At 45.0% G+C, this 19,916-nt stretch overlaps 1 protein-coding gene across 2 annotated transcripts in view; it reads left to right on the top strand.

The window, feature by feature from the left end:
- Window positions 1–7,340: 7,340 nt before the first annotated feature.
- The window catches only part of PDE7A (phosphodiesterase 7A), a 256,033-nt gene continuing 243,457 nt past the window's right edge, over window positions 7,341–19,916 (top strand). For both annotated transcript variants that reach the window (XM_082259748.1, XM_082259747.1), the window contains exon 1: window positions 7,341–7,575. In XM_082259748.1, coding sequence (XP_082115874.1) covers window positions 7,438–7,575 — 138 coding nt within the window. In that variant the 5' untranslated portion in view covers window positions 7,341–7,437. The remainder of the gene's footprint in view (window positions 7,576–19,916) is intronic.

Genomic DNA, 19,916 nt, shown 5'->3' with positions numbered 1-19,916 from the left:
CAGCTGTTGCTATTCCCAGAATGGTAGAAATTGGTATATTTAGGGTTTTTTTCCAGCGGAAGAGTGGGGGAACGCAGTTCTGGCACCTTCAGCACTGATTGTATCTAATTGCAAGGCGTGGTAGGGTGTGCTGGAGGTTCTATTGATGCGGACTGCTGGTGAATCTATTGCCCCCGGGGAGAATAATTGCTGCAGGGGGTCTATCGTTGCTGGTGGGGGTGACTTTTGTTGCTAGGGGTTCAATTGTTGATGGGAGGGATCGGGATTGATGCTGGCTTCTGAGAGATGTATTGTTGTTGGGGGTCTATAGTTGCTCAGGTGGGGGGATCTACTGTTGTTGGGTGAAGGTAAATTATTGTGGGGGGGGTCTATTGTTGCTGGGAAATCTATTGTTGCTAGGGGGGGGGTCTATTGGTGCTGGCTGCATGGGGAACTATTGTTGTTTGGGGATCTATTGTTGCTGGCTGAAGGGGATCTATTGTTACTTAGTGCAGGGGATCTATTATTGTTTGGGGGATCTATTGTTATTTGGGGCATATATTGTTGCTGGCTGCAGGGGGCTATTGCTGCTGGCTGAAGGCATGTATTTTCCTGCTTTTCTTGTTATCATTAACAAATTACTTAAAGTGGAGCTCCAGCCCCCCCTCCCTCGCCAAAAATTTTAAGTCAGCAGCTAAAAATACTGGAGCTGCTGACTTATAATATTAGGACACTTACCTGTCCAGGGATCCTACGATGTCGGCACCCTAGCCGATTTTTCAGTCAGCTCTCAGGTGCTGCCGCCGCAATTCCTTGTAAGGGAAACCGTCAGTGAAGGCTTGCGACTTCACAGGCGGTTCCCTACTGCGCGAAGTGTGCTGCGCTTTGTGAATGGCCTGGCGGTGGGGAAAAGAAGTGGGCTGAACTCCAGTCCAGTATCTCTGGGTTTTTATATTTATTAAGAACTTGGATGGGAGAAGGGATCAGTGGAATACTCCTTTGGCTCAACTATGCACAATTTGCTGTGGATAACTGAAAAATGCTTGTTGGCACTGACTTGATGCCGGTCAACGCTGTTTAACGCTGGTTTGCTGCCTGTGAACACTGAACTGACTTCTGATCACCTCCTTGTGACTCAAAGTCCTTTAGAAGTTCCCTTTGGCACTCCTTGCTGAGGTAGCTACTTTATCACTGCTGCACGCTTGTACGCTTCAGGGCCCGCACCGGCCCCCCTTTCTCACACACTTATCTTCAGGGCTTAGACACTGGCACCCCCTTTTCTAAGCCTTCTCTACTTGTTAGCTGGCTCCTGGATCCCTCTGACCTTCTGGAGTGGTCACTTATCCTAGGCAGACCCCTGGGCAGTTTATAGTACTCACGACACTGCTTTCCTGGAAACCTCTGCCCAGCAGCTCCACAGCACACTGGATCCCTCTCTGCAGCTCAGCTCAACCTTTCCGTACTTTAGGCTGACTGCCCAGGACACTTTCCTCACACTGACAGAAGGAGAGAAAGCCGTCACCCTCCTCCTGGGACTCTGCTTCCCGCCATAGACACCCTGTCATGTGCCCCCCTCAGACTTATACCCCATCCCAGGATGCATTGCGGCCAATTCTACCCTCTGGGATAGATACAAGCCCTGGTGTGCTATTGGCCAGGTTTCCTCCACTGTCCAATAAGAGCCCTCTTGGACATAGTGGGGAGACTCCCTGAGCTCAACAGGCACACCTGGAAACACATGACAGCCTAGCTGAACAATCAGGCCCCCCTGATAAGCAGACAAGGCCTCCCTTATGGTTTTCCTAGCACCTACCTAGGAGGGTGCTACAATGGGAATGGCTATAATACTGCTGGGTGCTGTAATGACCCCCGGCTGGAAACCACAGACAATCTGAATGGAGAAATGTCATCAGCACACAAAGGATTCCTCAGAAGGATCCAAAGCTTTATTCACATGGTCACACCGTACATTTATATGGCCGTATGTGTACCGTGTGACATGTGAATAAAGATTTGGACCCTTCTGAGGAATCCTTGGTGTGCTGATGACATTTCTCCAGTCACCCGGAAGTGGGGACAGGTACCTGTCAAAAACAGTCAGTTACCCACTCCACCCCGAAAGGTGCCAAATGTGGCAGCAGAGAGAGGGAGGAAGCAAACAAGCGGAGCTTCCCCTTTTGGGTGGAGCTCCGCTTTAACATCACAAAATGATACTTGAGCCTCTAAAAAGGCTGGTACAGGTAGGTGGGTAGGGGGTGGAACCAAGGGACAGTGCTAAGAGCCCTGGGTATATTTATGGAAAATTCATGGGTGGTTGGCAACCCAGGTGTAAAACCAACCTTGCTGCCCTGTATAATCAGCACACTTTTTCTTTCTTTATACAGAACACGTACAATGCTGGTGAAATCCGGCTCCATTGACACCTGAGCGTATCGATTTACTGATGTTTATTTGCAGCTTTTTTAAAGCGTTTTATAAAGTGTATTAGAAGCCATTTACAGCCTCCCTCATGACCTGTCACTCACCATTTCCAAGATAATCTTCACTCTAGCCAAACACCCTCTATCAGATCTACTAACTAATTCCCAAACATGGAATTTCATCTCCACAGTACCGCCCCTAACTAAAGGTATATCTCTCTTTTACTCCTGTCTTACATCTGATTCCCTCAAAACTAAATCGCCAAATATGCAAAAATGGGAAAAAAACGCTTAATCACTCTTTCACCCTAAAGCAATGGCAAATAGCGATCAGTTCGACCCACAAACTGTCACATTGCACAAACCATTGGGAAATGATGACAAAGATTGTAAATAGGTGGTATTTCACTCCCTATAGGTTATCCAAAATGAATCCCTCCCTTTCACCACTATACTGGAGAGAATGTGGTAGAGTAGGTACCCTACAACACGTCCTCTGGGAATGCCCCTCCCTCACAAGCTTTTGGAAAGCAATTTTCCAATGTATGTCATCCATCACTGGAATCTTAACGCCTCCCAATCCAGAGTTAGCATTATTGAATCTAAACATCGAACTATACCCACTAACATATAGACAAATGATTGTACATCTCCTGTCGGCGGCCAGAACTTTAATACTACGTAAGTGGAAAACCACCGACACCCCAAATCTTTCTGAGGCAATCACCCTGGTTAATGAGAACTATAAACTAGAAAAAGCCTTATCCCTCAACGCTTTAACCCATCACGTTTCAAAAAGCTTGGTCGGAATGGCCCTATTTAATACCTGATACTAGAAGCTCATAATGTAACCCTTTATTTAGCTTAGTTCTACTTGTTCTGGTCCGGGGGACGATGAGGGGTATGGACGACCCGTGGCTTGGTGACATTGTTCCCCTAGGGGTTCTGAGTCGGGGTAGTTTGACGCCTCTCTTCCCCTCCCCGCATCAGAATAAACTATGTTGACCTTTACATGCATAATGCCTATGCACCTGTACGAAGCTTATACTATTGTTTGAATACTGTATCATCCACTTTTGGATAATGTTCTACCTTGTTGTGGTTATTTTCTTATTTCACATTCTGTTAATGTGATTTTCAGTTTTTCACCTGTATTTGAAATTCAATAAAAATTATTGATTGAAGAAGCCATTTACAGCTTCAGGAGCTTTTGTTTAGCTAATAGAAAGCACTAGGTGGAGGAGAGGGAGAAGAAATTAGGGGTGGAGAGCTGCTATTTGAGCATTTTTCTGCTCAAGTCAGGCATTTCTATTGAAGCCTACGGGACCTAAAATGCTTGTTATCTGCCAAAAAGAAGCTTAAGCGGATTTCCGGGCAAAAAAAAAATATTTTACCAAAAAATACCCCCGGGACAGTCAGGGCTAGTGCACTTAAGCAACGATAGCCTCTGATCTGTCCCGGGTTGCACTTACCCTTTAGAAGAAATACTTACCTTGAAAATGTCTTGTCCAGCGCTGCCATCTCAGGTGTGGGCAGCTGAAGCCGGAGCGTCCTCTTCTGTGACGTCGGAGTCCCAGAATGCCCTGCTAGTCACTTCCGGTGCAGGCGCGTCATTCCTGCACAGCTTCTGGGCATGCCCGGAATTACGCGCCTGCACCAGAACTGACAAGCAGGGCCGGTGCAGGCGCATTGATTCCTGAGATCGATGACGCTCATCTCCCAGAAGGAAGTGGCGTCGGCGGCCGTGTCCGCAGAGGGAGGAAGAGGAAGGAAGGTAAGTATATTTTCATTAAAAACAAGGTAAGTGAAACACAAAAAAAAAATTAATTATCCAATTCTTTTTCAGGTTTGTGTAAGCTAGCGGATGGTGAAACGTTTTTTTTTTTTAGGGTGGAACTCCGCTTTATGTAGTAAGCTGAGGCCTAGAGCAGAAAATCGCCCAAAAATGCCTAGATGTGAACAAAGCCGAAAAGAAGCTTATGTATCTTTTTGAGCTTCAAGTGGAGTTCCACCCTAAAATTACACTTCTGTCCATCTTCTTGTGCCAGGTCACCTTAACCACTTGCCGACCGATCACGTTGACCTTACTGCGGCAAAGTGGCTCGTTCCCGTCCAGCGGCGTAGACCTACGTCCCTGGACTCCTCTCCTTGTGGGCGGCGCCGGAGGCTCGCTCCCGGTGTATTCAGTCACAGCGGGAGTCGGGCCAGGGGAGGAGCGGCGGCGATCACCGCCGCTCTTCCCCGATCGTCGGGGAATCGAGTGTGGAGATCCGCCTGCTTGTGTAAACAAAGGGGGCAGATCTCCTAAGTAACAGACAGGGTCAGATTGCAGGGTTCAGCATAGCTGAACCTGCGATTTGTCCCTGAGTCACTCAGTCACCTCCCCCCACACACGTTAGTAAGCACCAGGCATACATTAACCCCTCCCTCTCCAATAAAATTAACCCCTTCCCTGCCAGTGTCATTTTTACAGTAACAGTGCATATTTATAGCACTGATTACTGCAGTAATGTCACTGGTACCCCCAAAAGTGTCAAAAATGTCAGTCAAGGGTCCGATCTGTCCGCCGCAATGTCGCAGTCCCGCAAAAAAAAATCGCAGATCGCCACCATTGCTCGTTAAAAAAAAAAACACCAAAAGTGACAGAAATCTTTCTCTTAGTTAGTAAACGCAATAACTTTTGCGCAAACCAATCAAAATACGCTTATTGTGATTTTTTTTTACCAAACATAGGTAGCAGAAAACAAATTGGCCAAAAATTTAAAAAAATTTTGATTTTTACATTTTTTTGGGGGGGAATTTCATATAAAAAAATTTGAAAAATATTGTTATTTTTTCAAAATTTACGCTCTCTTTTTGTTTATAGCGCAAAAAGTAAAAATCGCACATGTGATCAAATACCACCAAAAGAAAGCTCTATTTGTGGGGAAAAAAATGACGTAAATTTAGTTTGGGTACGGCATTGCATGACCGCGCAATTGTCAGTTAAAGTCGCACAGTGCCGAATTGCAAAAAGTGGCCTGGATGTAACACAGCAAAATCCTCCTGTGGTAAAGTGGTTAAAAAGAAATGGATAATCTCATTTTTTTTTATTTTTACTTACCTTGGAGTAGAAGAAAATATACTTACCTTACTTCCTCTTCCTCCCCTCGGCGGCCACGGCCCGTCGTCACTTCCTGGCTTGCAATGATTCCTGGGAGCTGAACGTCATCGCTTCCAGGAATTAATGCGCCTGCACCGACCCCGACGTCAGTTCCGGTGCAGGCGCCGTCATACCTTGCTAAACAGCTTCTGGGCATGCCCAGAAGCTGTGTAGGGATGACGCTGCAGCCCCGGAAGTGACAGTGCATTGTGGGACCGAAGAGGACACAGAAGAGGATCGCGCTGGCTTCAAGCTGCCCACACCTGAGATGGCAGCCCTGGAGAATACATTTTCAAGGTAAGTATTTCTTCTTGCAGGTAAGTGCAACCCGTGACAGATCAGAGGCTAGCCATTGTGGAATGTACTAGCCCTGACTGTCCCGGGGGTATTTTTATGTCATTTTTTTTTTTTAGGTGGAACTCCGCTTTCAGGCATTTTTCTTCAGGTGACAGAATGTCATTTTTTTTTTTTTTTCAAAATTTGGTTTTCTACCTCAAAAATAAAGGTGATCAAATACCACCAAAAGAAAGCTCAATTTGTGGGTAAAAAAGGACATCAATTGTATTTGGGTAAAGCGTCGCATGACCGCGCAAATTACGCAGTGCCGTATTGCAAACAATGGCCTGGTCATTAAGGGGGGTAAAACTTTCTGGTCCAGAAATGGTTGAAGGGATGAGGTGTTAGCTGCTCCATTCATAGCCGGGCTCTCCAGCTGCTATCACCGGGTCGTCTCTCCACTCGATTCTCCCGCCTGCTCCTTCAGCCCGAGTCACGTGCCGCCGTGACGTCACTCCCGAGTCGATCATATGACCGTGATGTCATGAAGTGTCCTTTAAGCCCCTGGAATCCAGGCTGGAGTGTGCTGGTGGCTGCAGCCGGCGGTATGGGCAGCTGCTGAGAGGCGTGCACACGGCGCTTTTATTTTATTTTATGCGTTAGTGGTGCTGTGTCTGCGGCATGCGGGATCCCGGAGCACCGGAGAAGGGGGGCTGTGTGCGGCTCTATGGGGCTGACGGAGCAGGAGGAGCTCGCTGACTGACAATAGAGCGGCTGCCATTCCTCTCACACACACACACGGCCTGCGTCACCCGGCCATCCAGGGCAGCAGTCAGCGACCACCCGGGGGAGGCCCCACAACAGCCTGAGGGAGGGAGGGGGGTGGGGGAGAGATGAGAGTGTGACCGGCGGCGGCGGAGAAGAAGATGGGAGTACTGAGCCCGTCCGGAGGGAGAAGAAGAAGAAGAGCCAGCTGCCCGTCCACAGCACCGAGCTCATATCAGTGCCAGCCCCGGGCACGAGCAGGGAGCACTGTCCGCAGGGGCCCCAGTACAGGGCCACACCATACATCCCACTGAGAGAGAGGGGGGGCAGCACTCATTCATTGTTTACTCCCAGGATCTGCACTCCCCTCCAGGCCCAGACTGCCCATCTGGATGCTCTAGTGTTGGCCAAAGGAGCTGCTGTGTCCCCTGGCTCCCATCTCATCCTTTTATTCCAAGAGACCCCCATAGATCCCTACGTGGGGACCAGCGCCTCTCCATTATACTCTACCACTCCGTCAGCCCTGGCAAGGTTGGCATCCTATAGAATCCTCCCTCCAGGACCTGCCACCCTCTGCCCCCCTCCACTCCTCCTCCATAGGATTGCATGGCATGACTCTCTCTATGATAAACTGTTGATGAGTGCTTTTCGGTAGAGATGTTTTCCTTTTGGACTGCGATTTTTATTTCTAGTCTGGCTTTTCTCTGAGTTGCCCCCTTTTTTTTTGACCCCCCTCCCCCTTTTTAGTCGTCTTTATTTTTTTGTTGAAGACCACAGGTGTGGGTGTGTGTATATATACATAGGTGTTCTTACTTTTGTGTTTCTTGGTGAGTTGCCCCCCTGAGGCATTGTTCAATGGAAGTATGTTACCAGCTGCCGGTGCTGCCCCTGGACAGGCCGGTGCCCAAGCATGTCCTAAGCCGAAGAGGTGCCATCAGCTTCAGTTCCAGCTCCGCGTTGTTTGGATGCCCCAACCCGAGACAGCTTTCGCAGGTAAGCGAAAAAGGGGCTTTTGGATTAAGTATGTGTTGGCACAGAGAAGTTCTGTCTTCCTTAAAAGACAAAGTTCAGGCTAATATTATCTAAGCTTAAACCTGCTTCCACCTCAATTCTAAGCCATAAAATAGCTATCCTGTAATTCAGGGGTCTCTAAACAAAGGGCTGGTTTATTTTCCTTCAGACTTTAGAGGGGCCAGATTGTGGTTAGTGGGACTACAAAATGTCCTGGCGTCTGTACTGACACTTCATTGTTGGTGTTAGTCTGAAGGAATAGTGCCCCATCATTGACATCAGTGGGAGAACAGGTGCCCTATTGTTGGCGTCAGTGGGAGGATAGGTGGCCCCAGTCTTGATCTCTGTGGAAGGAATAGTGCCCCATCGTTGGCTCTGGTCTGAGGAATAGTGCCCCATCGTTGGCTTTGGTCTGAGGAATAGTGCCCCATCGTTGGCTCTGGTCTGAGGAATAGTGCCCCATCGTTGGCTCTGGTCTGAGGAATAGTGCCCCATAGTTGGCTCTGGTCTGAGGAATAGTGCCCCATAGTTGGCTCTGGTCTGAGGAATAGTGCCCCATAGTTGGCTCTGGTCTGAGGAATAGTGCCCCATAGTTGGCTCTGGTCTGAGGAATAGTGCCCCATAGTTGGCTCTGGTCTGAGGAATAGTGCCCCATAGTTGGCTCTGGTCTGAGGAATAGTGCCCCATAGTTGGCTCTGGTCTGAGGAATAGTGCCCCATAGTTGGCTCTGGTCTGAGGAATAGTGCCCCATGGTTGGCTCTGGTCTGAGGAATAGTGCCCCAATGTTGGCTCCGGTTTGAGGAATAGTTCCCCAATGTTGGCTCCGGTTTGAGGAATAGTTCCCCATAGTTGGCTCTGGTCTGAGGAATAGTGCCCCATGGTTGGCTCAGGCCTGAGGAATAGTGCCCCAATGTTGGCTCCGGTTTGAGGAATAGTTCCCCATAGTTGGCTCTGGTCTGAGGGACAGTGCCCCATAGTTGGCTCTGGTCTGAGGGACAGTGCCCCATGGTTGGCTCTGGTCTGAGGGACAGTGCCCCATGGTTGGCTCTGGTCTGAGGGACAGTGCCCCATGGTTGGCTCTGGTCTGAGGGACAGTGCCCCATAGTTGGCTCTGGTCTGAGGGACAGTGCCCCATAGTTGGCTCTGGTCTGAGGGACAGTGCCCCATAGTTGGCTCTGGTCTGAGGGACAGTGCCCCATAGTTGGCTCTGGTCTGAGGGACAGTGCCCCATGGTTGGCGTCGGTCTGAGGGACAGTGCCCCATGGTTGGCGTCGGTCTGAGGAATAGTGCCCCATCGTTGGCTTGAGGAATAGTGCCCCATCGTTGGCTTGAGGAATAGTGCCCCATCGTTGGTGTCGGTTTGAGGAATAGTGCCCCATATTTGGCGTTGGTTTGAGGAATAGTGCCCCATCGTCGGTTTGAGGAATGGTGCCCCATGGTTGGCTGCGGTCTGAGGCATAGTGCCCCATGGTTGGCTCCGGTCTGAGGAATGGTGCCCCATGGTTGGCTCCGGTCTGAGGAATAGTGCTCCATCGTTGGCGTCGGCTTGAGGAATAGTGCCCCATCGTCGGCTTGAGGAATAGTGCCCCATCGTCTGCTTGAGGAATAGTGCCCCATCGTCGGCTTGAGGAATAGTGCCCCATCGTCGGCTTGAGGAATAGTGCCCCATCGTCGGCGTCGGTTTGAAGAATAGTGCCCCATTGTTGGTTTGAGGAATAGTGCCCCATGGTTGGCTCCGGTCTGAGGAATGGTGCCCCATGGTTGGCTCCGGTCTGAGGAATGGTGCCCCATGGTTGGCTCCGGTCTGAGGAATGGTGCCCCATGGTTGGCTCCGGTCTGAGGAATGGTGCCCCATCGTCGGTTTGAGGAATAGTGCCCCATTGTTGGCATTGGTCTGAGGAATAGTCCCCCAGGGGCTGGATAAAGGAAAGCAGAGGGTCACATCTAGCCCCCAGGCTGCAGTTTGGACACCACAGCTGTAAAGGAAAGATTTGTATACTTAAGGCCCGTACACACGTACCGATCGTCGGCATACAAACGTCGGTGGACGAAGGATCTGCCGATTGTACGCGTGTTAGTATGGTGCCTCCGACAGATGTCTGCGCACAATCCGCGGACAAAAGTCTTTCGTGCAAACATGAAAATATTTGTATGCCGACACCAGAACGGACGATTGTTCGCCTGTCAGTACACAATTCGGCCGACAGACCGCAGATTTGCAAGACTGGGCATGCTCAGAAAATAGAAAACACAGGGAAAGTTAACCATTACATGACATCACTTCTGCAGTCAGCTGAAGTCTGCAGACAAAATTCTTGTGCTGTCCTTGTGCTGTCTTTGCACTTTTCAGCAGACACCGACATCCCGGGGAGAAAAGAGGAACATTTGTATGCCGACCATCGGTACGTGTGTACGGGGCTTTACTTTTGCTAATCTAAGGGTGCTCTGGTCCGGTCATGTGGTTGGATCCTAGCGACAGACTTCGGCGGAGAGGCAGGACCGCCAATTCCCCATAGTAAGTCTATGGGTGATGCCACCGCATAGGCATTGCAGCTGTTTTCTCTGCTCTCTCCTCTGAAGTTGGTTGCTATTGAGATGACGTGACTGGATTGGAGCGCCTTTTAGATTAGGTAAGTATACACCTTTTTTACTTTACAAGCTGGATAGTATAGGGCCTAGAATGGGGGTGGGAGGAGTTTTACGCTTAGATAATATGAGCTCAGACTTCTACTTTACTCTTAGGAGTCAGGTAGCCAATGATCCTTAAAAGTGTATGTTACCCTTAATATTAATTTTTTTTTTTTTTTTTTTTTTTTATGTGTGTGTTCACATGTGTATTTTATAAATCCCTATCCCTTTCATCTGAAGTACCTGGATGATCCAGCCAGTTGCCTTTCTTCCTTGTTCTAAACTGACCACACAAAGCACAAGTGGATCTATTCTTGTCTGTTCTCCTTCAGCTGGCCATTCAGAGGTACAGGACACTGTACAGACACACAACATACCTGTATTGGGTAGTTTGTTCAGCTGCCACACCCCCAGGCCAATCACACCCTCTCCCAATCGCAGCCTACCTCTGTCATACACATCCTGCCTCTTGAACACTCCCCCTGTTCAAACACTGCCTGCATCTTGCCTCAGGCTGAGCAGACTATAGAATACAGGCAGACTATATGTCTGCACAGTGTCCTGTAATCCCGCCCCTCACTATCAGGAAGAATAGATTAATGGTCACCTGATAGATTGTTCTACTCTTGTAAGAAAGGTCATTTCTGAAACCAAGCAAAAGCAGTTATGCATAGGTCTACCTGTATTAGAAAGTGTCTTTAACATTGCATGTTTACAACTACTTTAAAAAGGAACTTTAAGCGGTATTAGGGCTGGTTTACACCAGAATGCAGTGTAGGAAAGGTGCATTCGGTGTACTTTTCCTGAACTACAGGTGAACATGCTGCCCCTGCGATCTGCGTTCAGGTGCCAATATATTAACAGCACCCCAAACAGAGCGTTTGTGGGCACCAAATTGCATGGTACTGCATGCGATTTGGTGCCAAGTGTATTTTAAAAGTAGTGCTAGCATTTAGGGATGCACTGATACTGGTATCAGTGCCTATACCAAGCTTTTGCCCGATACCAAAACCGAAAACTTGCGATGCAATTTGCATTTATACAAAATGAATGTGCGCAAAGCATCACATGCGATTTGAACAGGAATGCGGCCCCCCGCCCCCACCACTTGTGTGTGTGTTGTATAGAAAGGGAAAAGCGCCATCTAGTGGGCAGTTTAAAAAATGTTATGTACTTAGAGTTCTATCTGGCCCCATGCAAAATATTTTATGTAGGTGTCCAGATCCGCTGATGATGGCAAATCACGGTCACAGGAGGTGTAGAGGTGGCCCACCCCCAAGCTGACATCACTTCCGCCCAATACCCACGTGGTCCTGGAACTCCTACAGCCCTGTGAGAACTTTAAGCACCTGATTTGCTATCATTGGCGGACCAGGACACCTATGTAGATTATTTTGCATGTTGCAAGATGTGTACTGTGAGTGCTAACGTTTTTTTTAATTGCCCACTAGATAGTGCTTTTCCCTTTCTATACTCACGCACGCACAAACCCAGGACGTAATGGGGGAAATCGCATGCTATTTGGACAGGAATCGCACCGCATTCCTGCTCAAATTGCATGTGATTCTTTGCAGTGTGATTTGCGGCAATTTTGTTTGTATTATCGCAAATCGCACGCAAAGTATCGATCAGTATTTGGTATAGACGAGTACTTGACAGAAAGTATTGATACACGTACTCGCTGATAAAAAAAACTGCTATCAGTGCAATCATACTAGCATTGCTTTTTTGTGCAGTTCAATGTGGGCTGTCAAAACGCACTGCATGGGAACATGTACATTTCCATGCAACCCCAGGGTGTACTGGCCCCTAAATGCAAATGCAAATCTCCAGCGTTGAAGTGAAGGGGAAGTAATGTCACCCATAGACTTGCTATGGGGCTTCCATTGTCTAGTGCCTCGCATTCACCCGCTTCCACGCTGAAGCGGTCGCTGACAGCTCCGCGTGGGACTAGATCGGCTGCAGAATAGGGAAGTACAGTGACTTTTGCTTTACAGGGTTAGATGGATTAGGTTTAGAATGTGGCACAGAGCAGGGTTCGCGTTAGTTAGGTTTTGCCTGGACTTATCCTTTAAGACTTTCTTTTATTTTCACTGGGTGATCCTTCCAGTATATCTGTTGTTTATCATAGCTATGCTGCAGATGTAGCAGTTAGAGGGTTGATACACACCATTTAACACTGACAGGGGTGCTTGGAATAATCAGCTCTTATGTAAAACCTTTATCCCAAAAGGCTGTAACTGCTTTTAATGTGTTAGCTTGGCTTTAGTTACTGTATCTAAATTTTCTAGTACATCTAACACTCCCTTCCCCAAGACTGACAATGGCGCTGTCCAAAGGTGTCTGTGCTGCTCCTTCGTCTAGAGTGTAGGCACTGCTAATACAGGAGTGTTATTGTCCAGAATCGCCAGGTGAAAACTGAGGGGGAAAAAAATAAAATAAGAAACCAAACTCAGCCACCACATCTAATGATTGGTATTCTGCAATATACTATATTTTTGGGGTTAATACCACTTTCACACTGCTTGGTAAAAAATTCATTTTTTTTTTGCCCTGATAATTGCCCCAAGTGATTAGAATGTAAAAAAAAAAAATACTTACTTGTCCGTGGAGTCCATTGTTGTCTTCCTGGCAGCCACCTTTTACAAAGATTCAGCACCTGTGAAGACCCCGCAGTCTGTCTGTACATATGCATAAAGCCATGGGTTTTTGACCGGTCCTTTTAGATTGGCATACACCTGGGTGTCTGCATGTGCACAGAGAGCCTGCCTATGGGACCAGCAGAGACCTGTGGCTTTTCTGTGTATACGTGAGATTCCCCCACATTTAACACTGGGCCAATGTCAGGGTTCAGGAATGGAAACAATAGAAAAGGAAAAACTTGACTCCGGAATTCCGTATTAGTTTGTCCACCCCTGTCTTACCCTTTAAACATTAAAAGTCTAAAGCCAAACTTTTTTTTTTTTTTTTCGTTTTAATTTTTACAGATCTTTATATAGTGCTGACAATTTATGAAGCTCTTCAAATATATATATATATATATATATATATATATATATATATATATAGTACATTCACATCAGTCCCTTCCCTCAAGGAGCTTACACTCTGGTCCCTAACTCAAATTAATGCATACACATGCTAGGGCCAATTTAGACTGGAGCCAGTTAACCTACTGGTATGTCTTTGGAGTGTGGGAGGAAATCGGAGTACCCGGAGGAAACCCACACAGACACAGGGAGAACATGCAAACAAACTCCAGGCAGGTAGTGCTGTGGTTGGGATTTGGACCAACTGTCCTAGTGCTGCTAGGCGCAGGTTGGTGGTGGTTTACATTTTTTTTGGTATTTGCTTTTATTTGGGGAGATTGGAGACATCTGTAAAATTGTGGCTTTCACATCACTTTCCGTGTTTTGGAATTTTTGGACATTCCTGGATCATTTTGGTATTTATCTTGTATACACAATAGTTTTAATGGTAAAGTGTAAACAGTACTGAAGAACCCTGCTGCCTATAATCCATTAAAGAGGAAGTAAACCCTCCTCTGACACTTTTTTACCTATAGGTAAGCCTATGATAAGGCTATAGGTACTGTAAATATCTCCTAAACATGCACCGTTTAGGAGATATTTACCTTTCATGCAGCCAGTGACGTCACTGGCGCATGCGCTCTGAAGGAACGGCCGCTGGTGCCATTCCTTCAGAGTCCCGTGGCGTGACCATCGGCTCCCGTGCGGGAGTGACGTCACCGCGGCTCCGGCCAATCAGATTGCCGGATACCGCGATCCCGGAAGACAGGCGACTGGACATGTCGCCCGTCATGGAGGTAAGCGGACTGCACGGCGGGGGCTCGTTCTAAGGTAAGTATTGCATAATGAGCTAGTATGCGATGCATACTAGCTCATTATGTATTTCTCTTTCAGGTCGAAAAAAAAAAAAAAAAAAAAAGTGTGTATGAGTTTACAACCTCTTTAAAGTGGAAAATGGCTAGACCAACCCCCGACACGCTCAGCACTCCAGCGATGATTTTATTTTTTCTGCATAATACCACAGCCCAGAAAAGAAAGGTGAGTGCCACTCGCCTGTTCAGGCACCTGGTAGCTGTTTTTTACTTTTGCATAATTTAGGTACTGTTATTCAACCCCAGTCTTATGGTGACCATACACGTCGAATGCCAAACAAGTTTTAGTTTGAAAATCGCACCTTTGAATAATCATTTGATTTTGGGCCATTAGTGGGGCTGCAGCAATGGCCGATTTTTAGTGTGGCCATCGAAATTGGGCATGCTGGAAATTTTTTGAAAAACAAATTTCTAATCAATGATAGGAGAATCATGCAAAAAATATAATCGAAAAAGAAATGCACACGAGCTGTGACCCTGAAAGAAAAGATTCCTGGCTGCAAATTTTCTTTTCTGTAACAACATGAAGTTATATTCAAGGCTTGATTGGTTGAGTTTCAAAATAAATTGTGGCACCATCGGATTACAAAATGCACAAATTTACGGTCAACAAAACGTTTGGAATTTGACCCATGTATGGCCAACATTACACTTCTGTAGCACTCCAGATCCATGCTGTGTGGCCCACGAAGAGCAAGTGCTGTAATCTCTCCTGGCCTTTCCCTTGCTTCATCTGCATATGTTCATAAAAATCCCATTCATTTCTATGGAGTGGCCATCTATTATGAATGCCAACAAAAGGAGGCCCCTGGATAGGAATGATCTAATTTTTCGACTGGATGGAGTTTGCTGCAGCAGCTCCCTGTACATCTGGCAGGAGCAGGGACTTCTGAGTAGAAGACTTTTGGGGGTGGTAACAAATTTTAAAATAGTTACCCTTTTTAAAAACGAAGTGTATGTACTCCTGAATTATATTATGCTACGGTTTGGTTCATCTTGTGTGCATGGTGGCAGTTAGCTGGGTTTGCCTGTGTGGAAGAGAATATTGCACCTGTGCTAAAAATGCAAATTAACAATTATTTAGAATTAAGGTGTGCATCCGATGACAGCTCCAGTCTTTGTAGACTTGGGGTAATGCTGAACTGGTAATTGTTATTAAAGGTGAAAATTTAGGTGATGCTTTTGTGTAGACTGTCTGATTATACAAGTGCATCTCATAAAATTAGAATATCATCAAAAAGTTAATTTATTTCAGTAATTCACTTCAAAAAGTTAAACTCTTATTTCATATTGATGCGTTACACAAGTTATATATTTCAAGCCTTTCTTTCTTTAATTTCTATGATTATGGCTTACAGCTAGTAAAAACCCAAAATTCAGTAATTTAGAATATTATAGTACATAAGATAGATAGATAGATAGAGAGATATATATATATATATATATATATCTCTCTATCTATCTATCTATGTGTGTGTATATAAATATAATTTTTTTTTTTTTTAATATGCTTTTGGAGTAAAAAATCTATCTAAAGATAGTTTTCTATTAGATACATTAATAATGTAGTTTATTTATAATTAAATAAAGCTTAGTTTTGTCACACGAGGCTGTATATTCTGTAATGCAGTGTTTACATTTTTGGTAAACTCCTCCTTCAATGAATGCATGCTAAGATAACATTCACTCCATTGATGCATTCATACAATTTCACAGTAACCATGAGATAAAACATTGTTTTTCAAATCTATGTACACTACAAACTGAATGGGACTGTCGATTTAGTCAACAGCGGGTTAGAGGAGGAGCCGCTGTGGGACAGAGATGACAGTTGCTCTTTAAAAATTTTTGATTTACTAGTGATTTAAATTGTGATTTTTAAAGCGGCTTTTCAGTCTTTTTTTTTTTTTTTTTTCCCATCTATTTAATCTTCTGCCTTTTTGTTGTTTTAGCTTTGGATAGAAAAACATTTTCCTGGTGCCTCCATGGCAGCATATGTGTGATAGCACCGCCTACTTCTGCCCACAGGACCAGTGCATAGCTATAAAAGTTAACACCCACACAAGCCCATTCCCTTTTTTGTCCTCACGGAACTCGCAGCCAGTGTGAAGAGAAGAAACCCTTACCTGCCACTTTTGGTCGTTTTCTGCACAGGTTAAGCCTCTCCTGTAACAGTCCCTGACCTTGGGACGCTAAATGCTCTGATAAGGCAGGGAACCCCTTCTGTGGATCTTCTGGGGTGAAAAAGCGGGTGCTAACTTGCCCCACATAAAGCAGTGCAGCCAGGGCTATGTTCCTCAGAAGAAGTGAGTGGATCCATTGAACTGTCACACTGCATTTCCAAGATAAGTATGTTTTTTGGAATTTATCTGTGACTGGCCTCATAGGTTGTGTATTACATCTGCTCTTGGATGAGCTGTGGCTGCACCATGTTCTTGTATGCATTCTAGGGGCAATTGTGGAAGCGAAAGTGAGGTGTCTACATTCAAAGAAATGATGCATAATGCTGAACAGTGGTTAGAGCTCACATGGAGGCCATCTTTGGTTGAGTAAGTACTCCTCCACCCCCCTCCCCCCCAGTGGCCATCTTGGAGGTGGGAAAGACTACCTGGAAGCCATATCGGAAGTGGGCAAGGTGAGAAGTTTGCCAGGAGTGGGAGGCAGGCAGAAGAGTTGAGGCTCATGGGGTTAAAGGCCCAACGGCTTCCAGATAGGGCATTGAGGGGGTGGGGGTTTTTGATCTTTAGGTAGTAAAAGTAGGTTTTTGCCTCCGTCCCTTATGTCTGAAGAGTAGGGGGTTTTTTGGTGTCTCAAGCCAAGATTTGGGACTTTGTGGGCAATTAGTAAATTAAATTCAAGAAATAAAATAATTGGGGTTTATTCTGTTATATACATATAAACATACATCTCAATATTGTGAATATTGGTGTTTGGGTATAGGCCCAATGTGATTGAAGAAAAAGAGAGATTCTAGTGAATCTGTGACATGTGTGGTAACTTGTGACATAAATCGGAGTAAAATCTCTGTGTTTTCCTGTAGAATTTCCAGGAAAGGATGTTTCACAGAGTTCATCCGAGTTCTGACGCGTTTCGGCTGTTAATCGCCTTTTTCAAAGAGTTTTTTGTCACCCAGCTGTAATGTATAAACAATAACATTTCCGTTATTGCAAATATACATATAAATAAAGTTTAAAAAAAAAATGAATAGAAGGAAATAGGGTATTTGTACATACATAGTTTTACTTTGTTTCAGCAAAAAAGCTTTCTCTGTATCCTCAGCAACTGCAGCAAGGAACCGTAGTGTACCTTGGTCTGGAAAGATATATATTGTGTGTGTGTGTGTATATATATATATATATATATATATATATATATATATATATATATATATATATATATATATATATATATATATATATAATATATATATATATATATATATATATAATGTTTAGTTTGTATTTTGGTGTTTTCTACCGTATAATTTTAGTTGTTCATTTACTCACAGATTAAGTATACACGTCCATATAAGCGTAACCCAATGGCTTGCAGCACTGTCATAGGAAGTTCATTCTAGAAAGATCATATGTATATTTTGTTAGGATGCTTCTTGCATCCAGTTTATAATATAATTTGTATCAATGCTGTGAGGTAGCTCTTATGGGTCTTTAAATGCCCATTATAAACTTACTTTTGCCAAGTAAAGGAAGGAGAGGTGTTTTTCAGCGCCACAGGTAGGATGCAGCTCTTTCCTCATATAACGTTTCTAGAAGAGTACATGTGGATGGTTTCAGTGCTTTTACATCAATGGGTGTTTTTGCAATATTTATTAGTGACTTCAAATGGTTTTGTATGGATCAATGAGATCCATATAACTTACGTTTTAATTGAAGAGAAATGGTGTGAGTGATCTTCTTCCAGAGCTGTAGGTCGGCGTCCGTCCTGTTCCCTCGCCTGGAGGGAAGTGAGGAGAGACATCGGCTCCCCGGCCTTTTAAAGCCGTTCGCGCATGCGCGGTTAGCGCTGCACGTACTTGGCTTTATTAGTCAGTGACGTGGCATCCCCATACTGCGCAGGCGCCTGGGTGATGCGCGCGCAGTATGGACCAGTCTGACTTGCGGCCGCCGACACGGAGAGAGAGGCTCGGAATCGTCTGACCGCGGTCAGATGGGAAGTTGACAGTTAACCCTTCCGGTCTCATTAGCAGCCCCTGTCTATTAGAACAGGGGCTTACCGTGTCGGGAGCAGATCTGAGGATGGAGAGGTTTTGCCCTTTTGAAACAAAGTGTATATATATATTGAAAATAAAAAGCAATAATTATTACAAAACATATAGTTATAGATATATATATATATATAAACAAAGAAAATAGTTTTAACAGCAGTAATAATGTGAGAATTACCCACAGTGTTTTTCCATGAGGAATGTTATTGGTGTGCCTAATAGTCAGGCATATCAAAGATGTTTTCTCGGGGGTTTTTTGAGAACTCCTTATTGGAGAATCCTATATAGTCCTTTAGTTTCTTTTTGGTTTCTTTATTTAGGAGGTTGTTGGATCAAGCTTTTGGGATGGATGGATGGGATATCTCATTGTTAATTATAGTTGTTTTGTTTCTATCATTTGGTATTTTTTAGAAAAATATATCAAAGGATAAATAAAATAGATATTAATCTGTTTTACCTGAGGCGAAACCCTCAAGGAACGGTCTGAAACTTTCAGTTTCATTTAAACCTGGAAAATTTGTGGCATTGAGAAAGTTACAAATTTCCATGCTATGGATATGTTTATTAAAAGAATCAATAAACATATCCATAGCATGGAAATTTGTAACTTTCATCTACCCTTAGGCAGACATGTCAAATACACCCATAAAAATAAGATGCCTAAAGTGTCATTCATCGCCCTAGAAAGGATGCACATACCACAACGAGGAGGCGACTGGAACAAAAAACTTTTGCAAATGGAAATGAGATGGATTAGGCGTCTCAATGCCACAAATTTTCCAGGTTTAAATGAAACTGAAAGTTTCAGACCGTTCCTTGAGGGTTTCGCCTCAGGTAAAACAGATTAATATCTATTTTATTTATCCTTTGATATATTTTTCTAAAAAATACCAAATGATAGAAACAAAACAACTATAATTAACAATGAGATATCCCATCCATCCATCCATCCATCCCAAAAGCTTGATCCAACAACCTCCTAAATAAAGAAACCAAAAAGAAACTAAAGGACTATATAGGATTCTCCAATAAGGAGTTCTCCAAAAACCCCGAGAAAACATCTTTGATATGCCTGACTATTAGGCACACCAATAACATTCCTCATGGAAAAACACTGTGGGTAATTCTCACATTATTACTGCTGTTAAAACTATTTTCTTTGTGTGTGTGTGTGTGTGTGTATATATATATATATATATATATATAGTGTATATAGTGTATGTATGTTTTGTAATAATTATTGCTTTTTATTTTCAATATATATACTTTGTTTCAAAAGGGCAAAACCTCTCCATCCTCAGATCTGCTCCCGGCACGGTAAGCCCCTGTTCTAATAGACAGGGGCTGCTAATGAGACCGGAAGGGTTAACTGTCAACTTCCCATCTGACCGCGGTCAGACGATTCCGAGCCTCTCTCTCTCCGTGTCGGCGGCCGCAAGTCAGACTGGTCCATACTGCGCGCGCATCACCCAGGCGCCTGCGCAGTATGGGGATGCCACGTCACTGACTAATAAAGCCAAGTACGTGCAGCGCTAACCGCGCATGCGCGAACGGCTTTAAAAGGCCGGG

The sequence above is a fragment of the Pelophylax lessonae genome (assembly GCF_965119305.1).
Source record: "Pelophylax lessonae genome assembly, chromosome: 5".
In the NCBI taxonomy this organism is placed as follows: Eukaryota; Metazoa; Chordata; class Amphibia; order Anura; family Ranidae; genus Pelophylax; species Pelophylax lessonae.
The sequence above is the reverse complement of the archived record's forward strand: the minus strand, read 5'-3'. Positions and strand labels throughout refer to the sequence as shown.